At 44.0% G+C, this 17,801-nt stretch overlaps 1 protein-coding gene across 9 annotated transcripts; it reads left to right on the forward strand.

The window, feature by feature from the left end:
* Positions 1-394: 394 nt before the first annotated feature.
* On the forward strand, positions 395-16,763 carry LOC115177368 (syntabulin). Of its 9 annotated transcripts, none has more exons than XM_029738073.1 (8): positions 395-413; positions 5,854-5,908; positions 6,213-6,399; positions 7,340-7,534; positions 12,579-12,678; positions 13,026-13,172; positions 14,658-14,813; positions 14,950-16,763. In XM_029738073.1, exons 2-8 carry the CDS (start codon positions 5,885-5,887, stop codon positions 16,103-16,105), a joined length of 1,965 nt encoding a protein of 654 aa, XP_029593933.1. In that variant the 5' UTR covers positions 395-413; positions 5,854-5,884; the 3' UTR covers positions 16,106-16,763. The 9 variants fall into 9 exon arrangements, with proteins under 9 accessions (XP_029593933.1, XP_029593931.1, XP_029593932.1 ...); XM_029738071.1 differs by lacking the exon at positions 395-413 and adding an exon at positions 464-614 and having other exon boundaries at positions 5,837-5,908; XM_029738072.1 differs by lacking the exon at positions 395-413 and adding an exon at positions 464-614.
* Positions 16,764-17,801: the final 1,038 nt, after the last annotated feature.

A 17,801-nucleotide genomic window follows, 5' to 3' on the forward strand; every position in this document is an offset into this window, starting at 1 on the left:
GACTGAAAAGTAAGAAGGTTGGGGCCGGAGCAAAAAAAATCCGGGGCGGGAGCCCCGGAAGCCCAGGCCTAATGACGCTACTGCTCAATTCCTGGAGTCACCCAGTGACTTCAGCACCATGGACAGGAAACCCATGCTGCGGCCTCAATCCTACTGACATTGCCTGAGATGCAGCTATAATGTTTCAAAATGTAGATATTTGTTGTTATTTCATGCATTTGTTGTTGTCACACATCCTGATCTTATTGTCTGTGTCATTTTGGGGTAAGAAAATCAATTCTGAATCTCGCTACATAGACTATGGGAGGCGGAGGAAGGCAATTTCAGGACGGAACAATCATGCCTGCGTTATGTAACCCTACACTGCCGGAACGTTGATCGTGTTTGACTTCGAGCACGCGCTGTCACTGGTGGTGAGTGTTTAGCAGCTTCATCCTCGTCCAATCCTGTGAGCACAGTGTAATTTCCTCATATCAAAACACAGAGTGGGATGGGCTCCACGGTCAGACGCGTGAGGAACACTGGAGTAACGCGGGACTCGTTGTAGTGTCCGTGATTTAGGCTACACGCGCATCCTTTGCGACTGGGGGAATCAACACCAAACATCCAAGCAAGTATAATTATATGTTTATGTAAATAGCTTAATGAAAACATTTTGGAAAAAATAGGAATAGGAAAAAACGATACGCTTGTAATTCTGATTTCTAGCTGGCCTATGCTGTTGTTTACTTTCCCTTTTCTTATCACAATTTGCTATCCATCGACATATTGTTGTATTTAGTTAAGTCCGAAATTATAATTGTAAAGTGCATTTAATTTATTTAAGCTACTGCACACTAACCAAATGTTAAAGGTGGGGCTGGTTGAAAAGATGGTCAGGTTAAGTTTGAACTCATACAGCGCTTGATCATATTCAGCACCACGAGACAGTGGACAGCGCCACTGATTTCAACTGCGTATTACGATAATCCCATGGGCGACCATCCCCCCTATGCTTTAATATCTTTCTTCTGGGGTTACAAGAGCGACAATGCATGTTTTTGTAGCTATATTTCAGTAAACTTATGGGCTAGACTATATGTTTTGCCTTTGTTGTTGGATTTTAGTAGAATGGTTTAAAATCCTTTTCAAACCATCAATATTAAGAATCTATACATGTGGCGGATAACTTTTGATGTTAGACCTACCTTTGATGTTAAAAAGGGGGAGACCTTCATCCAAGTCACCATGAAGCACATCACATAATGTAACTTAAACATGGACAAACATAGTCAGCATTTGCAGAAACAGATATTATAAGGCTATTAAGGAACGTTTTGCCATCCTAAATTGGTTGTCTGTATTCTCTCTATAAATAATGTGTGTATTTAGAGTGCACTGAATGGGATATGAATGGGATAACTGAACGATAACTGAACGTTATCAACCACTAAAAAGCAAATGAAAGCTTTTACACCTTGCCATTGTTATGGGTATTTTATGGGTATTTACGCACACCATAAGGTTCAGGTTGATAAAGAAAATCTATGTTGGATTTGGGGAAAATCTATCAAAGCACTTTAAAGAGTTGGACATTTTCAGATGTGGTTTTATTGGAGAAACTGTAATGTATTAGTTTGTGAACATCATCAAAAAGACAGAAAATTAGACACCTTGAAACACATAGTTTCTATCATCATCCTGAATGCTCACACACGTTTGCATGTACACACACACACACACACACACACACACACACACACACACACACACACACACACACACACACACACACACACACACACACACACACACACACACACACACACACACACACACACACACACACACACACACACACAAACCATACACAATACCTGCACATACATACACGACATGTCCAATAAGCGTATGTTCTGTTTTTATATGGTTTTCAATAAATGATTATGTGCCGTACCATATGTCAACCCACTCAGAGGAAGAGATTGGATTATATAACGCTCCACACAGTTGACCGCCCTGAAGTGCACACTCAAGCCAAGCAGGCAGACAATATACAGATTGAACAGAATGAGGATGCAGTATCGTGAGGTAATTCCCAGCTCAGAAATAATCTTACATCTAAGTGTAATGCAAATAACAAATAAAACAACTTGAGTTAAATTAACCCATTATACCCACTAAATGGGCTTTCATAACTAAATGAGTTCTTGTTAAAATATGAGCTTGTTATACCCTGCAGACCTGTGCAGCTATTTAAAGGCCCAGAGGTCTTATGTATGTCCACACTATGAGGTTGGGAAAATATTGGGAAATTGTGAAAATTATGATAATGCCCTTGTAGTGTAAGAGCTGTTTGAAAAGACCACCTAAAATGTCAGCCTGTTTTGGTGGGATGGAGTTTTGGCCTGCCTGGTGACACCACCAGGTGGTAAATGTGTTAATAGACCAATAACAAAGAGTGTTCCAAACCTCTCTGCCAATGACAGCTAATTTCATTTTCCCCCTCCCCACTCAGACCACTACCAGACAGTCCTAGCAAAATTCTTCTTTGAGAAATTGCTCTTTGCTAAGAAGCTATTTTTGTTTCTTTTTGACCATTTTAATTTAAAACAATTACAGCAAGGTACATCATTATTACCCAGAAATGATTTGATATTGAGATAAACGGCTGCAAACCACTCGCAGAGATGAGTAACCTTGCCTGCAGAACAGAAAATTACTGTTAACTCCCAGAGCTGAGGTCTATAGACTTTAGCTTGGTAGGCTAACATAGTCTTGAGTTGTGCAAAACACCCGGGTTTGATACCCAGTTGATTGCATAAGTCCCAGCCATAGGACCAAAGCCAGGAACACTGTGAACAACACAGCCAGGTCACCCGTGATGCCAAGTCAGTGTTAGACGTCCATCCATATCTGAGGACGTCAGGAGATTATGTGGAAACCAGCCACAAGGGGCAACAGTGAGCGGTGTTTGTTTCAAGTAGGTTTATGTTTTTGATGTGGACAGGGATGGGTGTAAGGATCTGCTTCTGGTGCCAAAGGTTGCATGTTCAAATCCAGCTATAGAAGTTGTTTTTTAGATTTTTTCCCCTTACCTTAACCATTCACAGTTAATGCCTAAGCATCTGCCTCTGGTGCCAGAGGTTGCATATTTGAATCCAGCGATAGAAAGTAGTTTTTTAGATTTTTTTCTCCCAAACCTTAACCCTTACCATAGCCCATTCAGAGTTAATGCCTAACCTTAAGATTTTGGAGTTAATGCCTAAACTTGTCCCTAACCTTAAAAATTCAGAGTTAATGCCTTAACTTAACCTTAAACACTTCAAAATTTGACATTGAGAACAAATGTATCCCTGGTGGTCCCTTAGCAGATAGAGACCTGGGTGGAGGTATGACAGCCTCAGATTCACAGAGAGGTGTTGACCAACGTGACCATCTCCACAGCGGGAGCCGTCTGGTGCTCTGGCTGTTGTCAGAATTAAACGTTTGTCCATGTTTCGCAAGCATCAAATTTCGCTTGAGAAAGATGGGCGAACGTCTAATTCTAACTTGAGACCGTGAGAGCTTGTCGCAGCCATACGGCTCCCGCTGTGGAGATGCTCATGTTGTTTTGCACCTTATCTACCGAGAGCATGCATGGGCAGGCTTAGATGAAAACATCTCTCTGTGAATCTGAGGCTGTCAACCCTCCGCCCAGGTTTCTATCTTCTGAGGGACCACCAGGGTTACATTTACCTGCATGGAAAATGAAATGTTTTAAAATATTTTTGTAACGGAAAGCGAAAATATGTGCTTGTTATTTGACAAGTCCAGGTAGTCCCTCACCGTTTCAGTCCATTTTCTTTGACCTTTTCTTCTACCTGGGTCATTCCTCATGACCCAGGAGGGGGTTCACAGGCACTGCTGAGATTCAATCAGCATTGAGACACTGTATGGACATGATACGATAACAACTATTGAGTATAGCAATGCACAAACTTGATTGCATTTTCCTGACATTGATTGCTGTTGATGTGCAAAGAGACAACGGCTCACGCGCACTTGCTCATATGGGAGCACACCTGACCTTGTTCCTGTCTGTAACACTCCCCCCACACTGCCATAGGCCACTCCCGAAGTAAACAACATTGACATTTGTTATGTTGCAGGAGGAAAACCCTCCTATTGCACTCTCGGAAGATGCCGAACACAGAACTGTCTGCAAATTTAATTGGCCCCATTTACTCTGTGTCTTTCTTACAGTCATTTTCCTCTGTTGCTAAGTCTGTTGCTAGGGCATTGTTTGGTTGGCAGCTCTGCGACAGTGCCTGCTGCCTAATCTGATTCCACTCTGAAGCTGTGTGCTCGTGTGCCAGCTATCCAGAGGCGGGTAGAAACAAAAGGAAAACATATCGAGGCATAAAATGCTGGCGTGCTGCTGTTTTATTGTGATGCTCATGACACACTTCTCAGTTGCCTTAAGAGGTACAAAAAGCTGAACTCATTTCAGGTGAACTTTTGGGGTGTTCTCATATCAGGACTGAGGGACCTAGAAGACTAAAAGTGCATACAATCTGGTATAAAACCTGCCTTCAGGTATTATTTTTTGTGGTTTAACTGATTTCTTCGCCCTTACTTGCTGAAAACGTACCTGTAGTGGAAGACATGATGGTCAGGCTACACAGTGTATTTCAAGATGGGTGTTTGCTTGGGGACAGGGACAGATGCTATATTTACCAACATCCTGGGTGCCATGTGGTCAAAATAAAGAGATAGCATCCGGACTGTAATGGGGGGAAAGAAGTCTGGATTCAGTAAAGCGATAATGACCTGAGGGGTCAATTACGTAATTCTTGATATAAAAAAAGAGAAGGCCAAAGACGTACACACTTACATAACCGACTCCTTTAAGCGATGATGCTAAGAGGCACAACATTCAACAGGAGAGAGGAAATGGATAAAGAATGGAGTTATGTTATAATGTGCAGTCAGGCATTATGTGGACCTTGAATTATTCAGCCACCAAACATCAATAAAACATACACTTTTGTGCATGTACTGGAGCCTGGAGGCCTTTGTGTGTCTATGTCAAAATGGAGAGGGTGAATTGAACTACGTGTATAGGGTCTGTGAAAATCAATATACAACCCAAACATCGTACACTATTATTCTGTAATTCTTATCTCAATATTCAGTGAGCGGTTTGCCGGTGTGTTACTCTCTGGTGTCATCTTTTTGGCAGGAAAAAGGCTCTTTGGCACAGGATCCCAAAAGGAAGAAATGTCATATTTCTGTGTTTTTTATCTTGGCAGAATAACTCATGGCACTTAGTCAACCTCTCTCTCTTATAGATGTTTGAAGATGCTGCTGTCTGTTTTCCACCTAGTGGGACATCATTTTGAAATACATGAATAAATGAAGAGTTAGAACCCCACCCAGTTCCTCTCTGCGGCATCATTCACGACTAGATTTCAATCATCATTCGATTACATCGATACGTAATCGGATAATGGATCTTAGGTCGTTGTATTTTTTTGTGGCACATGCATGTGAAGGACAGTAAGCCTTGGTTTTGTTGGATTTAAGAAACAGTCTCATGCCTTTGTTCCATGTTTGAGGAAATACATGCAATTTTTTTTTAAAGTAAAACAAAAAAATATTTTCAATCTGGTAGCCTATATTTGATGTGGGGCTCACTGGTTTAATGACCAAGGTCCGGTCAGTGTCTGTGCCATCTGTGCCAGGCAGGGGTGGAAGTGGGCGAGGGTGACATGATTTACGTAACAGATTTCAGACAGAGTCGCCCTTGTTCGTAAAGGGTTCAGTGCCAGTGTGCCACGTCATGATGCCTTGGACAGAAATACATCTCACCTAGTTTTACTTTTCTCACAGATCCAAAAGGGAAAACGCAGCGTTAAGCACAATGGGACCATTCCAGGAATATGAGGTGCGTGTCATTGCAACACTTTCAAAGTCAATCAGTCTTGCTATATTAGGCTATCATTTTGAATCTTAACAATCCAGCTAATATTTTGGTTAAAATTTCACAACATGAGAATGATAGTTATCTAATCTTGACTGTCGCAGTCACAATAGCAGACCATAATTAGTTCATGACTGTGTTGCTGTGACAGAGCTAGTGAGATAAAAACAAAATGTGCAAAGTTGCATTTGCGCACACCGAATCTGATTTGTTCTTGTGGCAAAAATTCAAGTGGTGAGCATAGTTGTGATACTTGTATGGCGCTCAGGAAAAGAAGTCACCAGGGAAGGAGAGCCCCCGTAGCCGCATCCCACGCTTGATCCTTCATCCTTTCCACCCTAATGAGAAAGGGTCGCCCCTGTCCGAATCACCCATTTCAGAGGAGGAGGGTAAGGACTGTGACATCAGCTCGGACAACTCCAAACGGACCATCAGCACCAACAGCTTTTGCTCAGGTATGTGGTTCCCATGTTTCAGATCAAGGTTAGGGTGGATCCTAAAAGTCTAAAGTAGTTTCCTCTTCTAATCTTACTAAATTTAGCTGAAAACATCAAATTGATAGGAATTTGCTTTCACCTGTCGCTATTGTCACATTGCTGATGGCAGCCAGGGCAGTTCTGGCAATGGCAGATGGGCTGGTCTATCTAAATATATTTTTTTGTGTGCAGAATGAATGGCCGCCGGTGTGTTAGAAATGCCCAGGATGATTTCTGATCCCAGTCCACCACTGCAGCCAGGGTTCATCATATAAAAATGTCTGAAAATCATGCCAACACATTGTTATGTAGGCTTTGTTATGCCATTCTGGCCAAGTAGGCCGAAATCCACATCTTATCACATACTAGTCAGGGTGTTGGTTACATAATCATGTATTGGAGATTTTGTGAGTGTTGCCAAGTCAAATTACGTAAAGAGAAGTCATCATATCATATGAAAGCTTGTTGATTACTGTTGTTTCAATCAACTAGCATACTGTTGCAACAAATTTGTATTACACAAGGCTACTAACCTACCATAAACAACAAAGTTGGCAAACATAAAAGTTTGCATAATAGTTGCCATTATTCCAGAAATGACCTAGCCTTCTGTAGTAGGCCTAGATTCTTTTCTCTATCGACATTATTTTGACAACAGTTACACCTCACCAAAATTAGGTTACAACATATTGATGTATATTGAATAACATTAAGTCATCATGGAAGTTTATTGTCACCCCTTACACCTCCCTTCAGCTTCCATAACACAGTGCTGTGGCGTTGGTAACATGAACACTGTTGGTTGGATGACTTACAGTATGAACAGATACGAGGGAGTGAACCTCGAGCTCTGAATGATTGATTGACTGCTGTGTATTCCGTGCTGCATGCGTATTCTTGGCTATACCTGTCTACATAGATGACACCGGCTGCCCCAGTAGTCAGTCTGTGTCCCCCTCCAAAACCCCGTCAGGCTCAGACAACAGTCCGCATGGCTCCCCCAAGCCCACCGCCGAGTGTAAGACCAAGGTGAAGAGGGTGAGGGTGATGGAAGAGTGGCACGCACCCCCGCCAAGGCACAAGAGGGAGCAGCGATCGTCCACATTGCCCAGAGGTAGGCTACTGCAAGGAATGGCTTCAGTTTTTTTGTAGGTGGGGTTAGGAGGATCATACATACGTTGTCCTAGTAGATCTTAGGCCAGGGCTGCCCAACCCTCTTCCTGGAGATCAACCATCCTGTGGGTTTTCAGTCTAACCCTAATTTAACACACCTGACTCTACTAGTTAGCTGCTCAACAAGACCTTAACTAGATATGCTAAATTAGGGTTGGACTGAAAACCTACAGGACAGTAGATCTCCAGGAAGAGGGTTGGGCAGCCCTGTCTTAGGCATTTCTCTCAATTCTGATTCTGATTCTATGCATCTGTTTGATTGAAGTACTTGTCTAACTGTCAATTCAAATAGATCTACAAAATACATCTACATCAGATTAAAATATATATGAAATAACCATGTGAAATGGTTTCTTGTAGACCAGGGTTGGGCTCAATTTGAATTGAAAGCAGTCAATTCAGGAAGTAAACTAAAATCACAATCCAATAATAGAAAAAAGGGCATTTATTTTCAATGACTTCTCAATAAACTCAAAAGTAGAAGCTATTTATTTCATTTTTTTAAAGTCTGCATTTTAAATTCTAAGAATTTCCTGATTGACTGCCTTTAATTCAAATTGAGCCCAACCCTGATTTCTACATGCTTTGTGTGTATACACTATCTGCATAGTATTGTTTTCATGTAATTTTAGCAGTAGAAAGTAAGTGTAACCGATGTGAAATGGCTAGCTAGTTAGCGTTTCAGTCGGTGACGTAACTTGCTCTGAGACCTCGAAGTAGTTGTTCCCCTTGCTCTGCAAGGGCCGCGGCTTTTGTGGAGCGATGGGTAACGATGATTCGTGGGAGGCAGTTGTTGATGTATGCAGAGGGTCCCTGGTTTAAGCCCAGGTAGGGGTGTGGAGAGGGACGGAAGCTAAACTGTTACATAAGCAACAATGATTTGCTTGGTGAGAGAATGGGAGAATCTCAATTGCAAAACATCCATTGGAGGAGACAGTCAGAGCGGCAGGACCTCTGGCTTTCTCATCCAATGGGGTTTGAGGAGGCGAGACGCTAAAACATATATATTTTTTATGAGTATGCAATTGAGGTTCTCCCTATGGCTACATCCCAAATATCTCTCCTACCTCCCACAGTGTACACTTGTTCACTTCCCTTCATGGATTTGAAAGGAACTGACTGGTATAAGACATATGATAGAAACTTCCTCTAGCCCATGTCTACACCAATCCAATGCTTTTACATTTATGGGGAATAATGAACAAATGCAGGAAGAAGGAGATATTATTGGGACGCACTCAATGGTTGTGTTCCCCTGCTCAGACATTGCATGTATTAACCAATGGTTGCATGACACCTCATCTTCTGTGCCTTTGGACACCAGATTGCTGACATATGATGTGGTTAGCTGTTATGTAAAATACTTATCCAGGCTTTGTAAAATCTGGCATGTGTCAGCAAGGTCTGTGCAGAAGAACGCCAACAATGAGGGGATTCGATTAATCTGCCCCGGGGATCCCGTTTAAAGCCCACGTTGAAGTTGGCTCAAAACAAAAGTGATGTAATTAAGCATGTGGAGGAATGAGTAGGATTCTGTTTTCCCATGCAAAATTGATTGCTTTTGATAAAAAAATGCTTTATCTGCCTTGCAAATAAATAAAAAGTTTGAAAATTCAAATATATACTGTATGGAAAATAGATGTATGTTTCTGGACGATTCGCCATGCTGCCTTGTTGACGACATGACCGAGAAGCGCAGATTACTGTTTGATTTGAGATGGGCACTCCTCCCGCACTCATTTTGCCGGTTCACGGCACGCGGCCCGAGGCTCAGCATAATTGAATCCGACCAACGGTTTAATCAAGGTTCAAATTCAGAGAGGCTGCTGATTGGATAAATAATGTTAGACCTGAGGTTTTCCAATTAGGCTGACAAGCAGTCAGACTTCACGTTGTACTTGCAATTGATTCACGCACCCAGTGTTGAAGGTTCAGTTTTGTCATTATTTAATCATACATTCACTGTGAGCACTTTACTATGGTTTTATCGAATGGAAAGAGATGCCACTCAGGTATGTCATTAGTGTCCCATGCTTCCTTTCAAGGAGTTTACCAATCACTGATTAGGGAGAATGGTGTTCTACCAACATATTGAGTTGCCACGCTGGCTCATTCTGAGTGATTTGGTTTGAGAATGCATTATTGCAATAGTATTTTTGCACTAATTTAGCAACGTCTTAAGAGGTTATTTATGGAATGAAATTGGTTGTCATGTTTGGTACAGCTCGACTGTAGGTAGTTAGGTTGGCCCTGTTCTTTTCATTATTAGTCTGGTCTGAGTCTTTACTAGATTGTATGCTTAAATGTACTATGTTTGGTTTTCTAGGGATTTAACATGTTTTTATGAAGTGGTTGATGCAACTCTATGTACACATTGTATCGGCCCTTCATGTCAGTAGATTACTGCAGTGCATAGGAGAGGTTAGGGGAGGGAGAGGTTAGGGAAAGGGATACCACAGCCTGTCCTGCAGCCATCAGACATGTGTTGAGGGACAGATCTCATGGCCTTGCCCGATAATGGACTAAAGGAACCTGATGTTATTCCTTATAGTCCAAGCAACTCACATGGTCTGTTTTTAGAGGTGAATTGGCTCTGGCAGCCAAATACTCAATTTAAATCGAGTCGATTCTGAATTGCGGTACGGTTCTAAACTTTGCCCTCTAATTTCATATCACAAATGCAAAATCTGCTGTATACACTTTTTAAATTGCAGCTGACAGTATTGTTCGAAGACGCAGATAGCTAATTAGCACTGGTAACGTTAGTTGACTGTCTTGTCTGTCCTCCGTAAACAAGCGCTGTAACATGGAAATATGGCCGTGTGGGAACCCTATAAAGGTGTGTAGCAATTTAACCTTTCATATCAGCGAGGAAAAAAAAGATGCGTCGCTTACAGTACGGTTAACGTTCAGAACGAGCGTTGGGGTTCCTAATAAACTCGCTCGGCCTGTAGATCCTATCGTCAATAGACGCTGAAGGTAGTTCGCGTCTATGACTGGGTTAGCGGGTGAGGCTGAATTCGTTACAGTGGGGGGAAAAAGTATTTGATCCCCTGCTGATTTTGTATGTTTGCCCACTGATAAAGGATCAGTCTATAATTTAATGGTAGGTTTATTTGAACAGTGAGAGACAGAATCACAACAAAAAATCCAGAAAAACGCATGTCAAAAATGTTATAAAATGATTTGCATTTTAATGAGGGAAATAAGTATTTGACCCCCTCTCAATCAGAAAGATTTCTGGCTCCCAGGTGTCTTTTATACAGGTAACGAGCTGAGATTAGGAGCACACTCTTAAAGGGAGTGCTCCTAATCTCAGTTTGTTACCTGTATAAAAGACACCTGTCCACAGAAGCAATCAATCAATCAGATTCCAAACTCTCCACCATGGCCAAGACCAAAGAGCTCTCCAAGGATGTCAGGGACAAGATTGTAGACCTACACAAGGCTGGAATGGGCTACAAGACCATCGCCAAGCAGCTTGGTGAGAAGGTGACAACAGTTGGTGCGATTATTCGCAAATGGAAGAAACACAAAAGAACTGTCAATCTCCCTCGGCCTGGGGCTCCATGCAAGGTCTCACCTCGTGGGGTTGCAATGATCATGAGAACGGTGAGGAATCAGCTCAGAACTACACAGGAGGATCTTGTCAATGATCTCAAGGCAGCTGGGACCACAGTCACCAAGAAAACAATTGGTAACGCAGTACGCCGTGAAGAACTGAAATCCTGCAGCGCCCGCAAGGTCCCCCTGCTCAAGAATACATATACATGCCCGTCTAAAGTTTGCCAATGAACATCTGAATGATTCAGAGGACAACTGGTGAAAGTGTTGTGGTCCGATGAGACCAAAATGGATCTCTTTGGCATCAACTCAACTTGCCGTGTTTGGAGGAGGAGGAATGCTGCCTATGACCCCAAGAACACCATCTCCACCGTCAAACATGGAGGTGGAAACATTATGCTTTGGGGGTGTTTTTCTGCTAAGGGGACAGGACAACTTCACCGCATCATTTGACGGGGCCATGTACTGTCAAATCTTGGGTGAGAACCTCCTTCCCTCAGCCAGGGCATTGAAAATGGGTCGTGGATGGGTATTCCAGCATGACAATGACCCAAAACACACAGCCAAGGCAACAAAGGAGTGGCTCAAGAAGAAGCACATTAAGGTCCTGGAGTGGCCTAGCCAGTCTCCAGACCTTAATCCCATAGAAAATCTGGAGGGAGCTGAAGGTTCAAGTTGCCAAACGTCAGCCTCGAAACCTTAATGACTTGGAGAAGGTCTGCAAAGAGTGGGACAAAATCCCTCCTGAGATGTGTGCAAACCTGGTGGCCAACTACAAGAAACGTCTGACCTCTGTGATTGCCAACAAGGGTTTTGCCACCAAGTACTAAGTCATATTTTGCAGAGGGGTCAAATACTTATTTCCCTCATTAAAATGGAAATCATTTTATAACATTTGACATGTGTTTTTCTGGATTCTTTTGTTGTTGTTCTGTCTCACTGTTCATATAAACCTACCATTAAAATTATAGAATGATCATTTCTTTGTAAGTGGGCAAACGTACAAAATCAGCAGGGGATCAAATAGTTTTTCCCCCACTGTAGGTACTCTGTCGTGCAAGGTTGGGCCGATCGGGCCTGCTTATTTTCTGGCGGCTGTGTAATCTAATAGCCTCTGCTTAAATCATGCCATTGTTGCTAACCACAACTGCACCATAGCCTCTAACAAGGAAGGGCTTTGCAGCAGGATGAAGCTTGTCGGTTTGTTTACCGTTTTGAAGTGGCTCACATGGGTGATTTTACTTTTCTGTGATGTATTTGACTTCTGAACGCAGAGAAGTTGGTTCTTGAAATAGACATGGGAAAACAACTGCAAGATGTGTAGTCATGGAAAAGCAGAATGTGTGTGTGTGTGGCACCAGTGTTTCCTTCCTGCTGATGCCAGGTCAGTAGTAATATCCTGTGTTTGTCTGACTCTGCAGGTAGTGAGGCAGACTTCAGCTCCTCTAGCAGCACGGGCAGCCTAAAGAGAGGGGGGAGCCTGGCCCACAACTCCACAGGGAAGAAGATCTCCTCACGCAGGTGATATGTGGGGTGGCTCTGTTTCTCTACTGCCTCCATTGTAGAAGCAGATGCGCCATGCCTTTACCATTTATCTTACCCCACTAGTGGGTGTTATACTTAAAGGGCCTGTTTTCCCAGACCCAGATTCAGCCTGATCCTAAACTAAAATGCACTTTCAACAAAAATGTAATTGGGTCTGGGAAACTGTTCCAAGAAGTATAGCTATGCTATTTCTTTATGCTGTATATCTTCCCCCTCACTGGTATTTGTTTTTTCAATGATAAATGCACAACATTACAAGACTGGTGTTGTGGGAAATGTCTTCTCCTTAGCTTTGCCTAACTACTGCCTGTCTTTTCCCACAGTCGTGGTGCCCACGTCAGGAGCCTCCCTGTGTTCAAGCTGGCAGGGATCCCCTCAGCATCCCGTGATGCGGAGCTCTATGCCCCGTACAGGACAGTCCCCTCATCCACCAACAGCAGCAGCAACTCCAGCCCCACAGTACCCTCCAGGTAAACAGCCATATCAATCATTCCAGCTAGCCGATCAAAGGACACAAGCAACTACCATGTTCCTATCCTTTCAGATCAACATGAAATGCCCTAGGAAGAAGGGGCTAGGGGTCAACTTGTAATGAAGCATCTGTTACTCTGTGATGGGTGGGCATTCACTAGGTGGGGACGTGGGGCAAGGGTGGATAGATTAGGCTCCATGCCGGGACTGTTTTGTCTCTTCTCCCCCCCCTCTTCTGAGAGATGGGGATTATATCGGTCAGGATTGGGCTATGCTGAGATTAGAGGATTTTATAAACAGGATTATTTTGGTGTGTGTGGGTGTCAACCTTGGGTTTATAGGAGAGGAAGAGTTCATTAATATTTCATCGTATCTCAGTCGATAGCCAGACGTGCTTGCCTGGCTGCATCCCTGCATTTTTTTCACTTACTGTCTGACATTTGTGGCAGAGCTTCTGGGTTCTCATGTTGCTATTTGGCAGAATATTCACTTGAGGGTTCCTGTGCCATGACAGCAGCGCTGCACGAACAAGCTCAACCTTGCCTTTCTGCTCGGACTGTAAAAAAACCTCTTGAATTCAGCCCACAGGCTTAATGTGAGTCATTCTCTATGCAACACAGATAATACTTATGTATCTTATGCGGACCTGAAAACGTCCACGACTGCCTTTTTTTGTTTCTCAAGTCATTTTATTGCCACAGGATTTTTGTCCTTGTTCCCCTCAGCTCTCTTCTGCCTGGCTGGGTTTCGTGTGACGTCCTAGTTCTCTCACTACCTTCTGCTAGCCTGTTCTATTTCTGGCAGGGATGCAGAGAGCTCGCATCAAAGAACAAGTCCCAGGTTGTTGCTAGGATATAGCGCTAGCTTTTAAGCCTGTTTGTAAGAGGGGCTGCTCTGCATATTAGCCAAATTCATCCTCCGAAACAAATGTTTCATCAACCCTTTTTTTAACCTGAGCCCTGATCACAGGGATATTCCAGAACTGCTAATGTACAATTGAAGGTTAATGTGCTTGTGGTAATTCAAAATGTAGGCATTTCAGGGATTTCTCAGGCAAAAACACTTACCTTCTAGAGTTGAGCAAATGTAATTTGGGCTTTCCCTCCCAATTCATTGTTTTCCTATCCATCCCTGCCAGCTTTTGACCAACCTGGCATTTTAGCTTTTTTGCAGCATGAATTCTGCTGGCTGGTTAGCTTGTGTCCTGACAGTGCTCTCCCCAGTCGGACACAATCAACTATTTTGAGCTTTGCATCGTGCAAGTTGCACCAGTCCCTTTATTTTTTTGCATGGCCTAGTTCCTTCCCCACAGAACTGAGGGAGCCTACTTTAGATGGGGCTCAGCACAGTACAGGATGGTGTGTATAATAGATGTGGTGTCCTCTTCATCAGTATCCATATTGAGAACAAGATGTCGTCTGACCAGCAGAACATGCAGTATGTGACTCGGGGCTAAGGTGTAATTTCCTCTCTCGTCTCCCCAGAAGGATGACCCCCAGAAGATACCACTCCTGTGGGGACAACCATGGCATCAGACCCCCCAATCCAGAGCAGTACCTCACCCCCCTGCAACAGAAGGAGGTGGCCATTCGTCACCTGAGGAGCAAGCTGAGGGAGGTGGAGAACACCGTCCACGACAGGTTACCTTCTCAGTGAACACATGTTTAGCTTATTTCCTAAATGCGTCCCATAGAGTGCATTCCACCTACAGTGTAGCCAAACATTGCAATCCCACACAGCTGTAACTACTAGCTAACCCTCTCTTTTCTCCCTCAGGCAGTCTGAGATTGAGAATCTCAAGTCCCAGCTGGGACGGATGAGGGAGGACTGGATCGAGGAGGAGTGCCACCGTGTCGAGGCACAGCTGGCCCTAAAAGAGGCACGCAAGGAGATCAAACAGCTCCGGCAGGTTGTGGAGACCATGAAGAGCAGCCTGATGGAGAAGGACAAGGGCATCCAGAAGTACTTTGTCGACATCAACATCCAGAACCGCAAGCTGGAGGCCCTGCTGCACAGCATGGAGATGGCCCAGAGTGGCTCCACGCTGCAAGACGAGCCAACCATGGACTTCATCTGTGGCGACTCCGACTCCCCTGTCAGCGACAAGCAGGGGGAGGTGGGTGACCAGGCGGCGGAGGAGATGGCGGACAGTGGGCTGCTGGTTAACGACAACCTGGAGTACGTGCTCATGTCCACGGCGGTGGACTCCAGCCACGACTCTAGCAGTAAGCTGCGCTGCCACCCAGAGGCTGGTCCGGGGGTGTCCACTCTACTCCACAGTCTGGAGGAGATCACCACACCACTGCCTTCACCACCCTCCAACACATTCTGCTACAGTACACTCTCCTTCCCCGCTCCAGAGGACAAGGCCGTTCAGACCGAGGTGGTGTCCTTCCCTCCTGACCTGCACACCCTCCTGCTGCAGCTGCTGAAGCTCCATGGTGGTGCAGTTGGAGATGCTCTCCTCCCAGCTTCTACCAGCCTCCTAGAAATCCCAGCACTGCAGGGCCCAGACTCGGCCCCTATCCCATCCACCCCTAACCAGTCCACCTTAAGCCTGCCTAGCCCCAGCCAGCCCACCACAGTTTTGCCAGTGAGCCCTAACATGTCCAGTGATTCAGGCCTGTGTTGCTCAGACCCTGAGGTGGTCTCCATGCGCTTCATGGAGGAGCTGGATTTTGAGGTGAGCAGTGAGGAGCTCTGCAGGGCCCCGGAGATAAACGTGGTCAACAAACGCTATTGGAGCAGCAGCTTCCTTGTTGATCTTGTTGCTGTGGCCGTACCAGTGTTGCCCACGGTGGCCTGGCTGTGTTCCCGGCATGGAGTGGATGGGGCGGCGCCGGTCTACAACATCGCAGCACTGATCCGCGGCTGTTGCATGATGGGATTGCACTCTCTCCGTCATATCACTCATCATGGGGCAGATGTGTAACGGCCTCTGACCCCCGCATGCACAGCCCGACCCCCCTCAACTTGAAGCACTTCAACATCAGTTAATCAAAGAGTATTTGTGAAAATCTTTAGTTTTTCTACACTTGTGAATATTAAAGCTACAGTTATTACTTTAGGTTCCCACGCGGTTACTTTGCACTGTGTACAGTTGTTGTGAGTTATGTCAAACTGTGAAATTATTTATGGTGAAGGGATTTTGTTCATTTTATTTACTTTCCATCTATCCTGTTATCATAATTGTGTTTAAATGGATAGTCTGAGTAGGCGGTTATGCATCATTGATGTCCTGGGCTGGCACTAGTTACCCCTACTTAAAGCAACCATGTTATTTTTCTGAAAGTATTAGGATTTCTGAGGGTGGGGATGAAATTGAATGTTAGTTCAAGCAAGCGTTTGTAATGGTTTATGTTCCAAAGTCTTAAACCTGCAGCCAAAGCTTTATTAGTGAACGTTCACTCTTACTGTTTATTTTTCTACCTGGGAGTAGAGCTTTTTACGTACGTGTGAAACAAATTGTTGATAGGAGTATGAGATCAATGCTTCAAAACATCCCACACTCGTTTGTGCCTGAGCTACTGTGTAATACTCTTAACATCACATGTCCTAATATATTTATTAAAGCATGATAATCCAATCCATGTTTGATTCCTCTTGGGCATTTTCTGGTGGGAAGGGTTTAGTGGACTTGCATCCCAAGCATTTTTATAGTGACCATACATTCTATATGGCATATCTAGCAACAGCACACAACCGTTGTCTCGTTCTACAACCAATTGAGATGCATTGTTCAGCTCTTGTTTTCCTCGTGGGTGCCAATTTCAATTGATTATTTTCATAGTTTCTCTTTAAATGCCAACAAGAAGGATATTTGAGTGAGCAAATTAAACTAAAGACTTCTCGGATTTACTGTTTTAATCTCCAGAGTAGAGGGGGAATCATTAATTGCAAAGCCACACAAATGTCAGAGGCCAGCTCTGAGAATGGCAGAACGCAATGTTCCCGGCCCCAAACACGAGGGTACATGTTTCTGCATCCGCACAACAGCTCTTAACTAAGGAACAAGTTCTAATGAATTAATAAACAGATCTGTCTGAGCCTTTCCTTATGACTGCATAGTACACTGAACAAAAATAAAAAAGCAATATGTAAAGTGTTTATGAGCCTAAATAAAAGATCCCAAATATTATCCATCTGCTCAAAAAGCTTCTCATTTGTGCGCACGTTAGTTTGCATTTCTCCTTTGCCAAAATAGTAAATCCACCTGATGGGTGTGGCATATCAAGAAGCTGATTAAATGGCATGATCATTATGCAGGTGCACCTTGTGCTGGGGACAAGGCCACTCTAAAATGTGTAATTTTTGTCACATCTGTGGCATTAAGTTTTGAGGGAGCATGCAATTGTCATGCTGACTGCAGGAATGTCAACCAGAGCTATTGCCAGAGAATTCAATGTTCATTTCTCTACCATAAGCCGCCTCCAACGTAGTTGTGGAGAATTTGTCAGTACGTCCAACTGGCCTCACAACCTCAGACCATGTGTAACCATGCATGCCCAGGACCTCCACATCCGAGTTCTTCACCTGCGGGATTGTCTTTTCTTCACCAGGGTCTTGACCTGACTGCAGTTCTGTGTCGTCCTGGAAGCTGAAAATGTCCCAGTTCTTCCATGGCCTGC

Source organism: Salmo trutta, chromosome 37 (genome assembly GCF_901001165.1).
Source record: "Salmo trutta chromosome 37, fSalTru1.1, whole genome shotgun sequence".
Classification (NCBI taxonomy): domain Eukaryota; kingdom Metazoa; phylum Chordata; class Actinopteri; order Salmoniformes; family Salmonidae; genus Salmo; species Salmo trutta.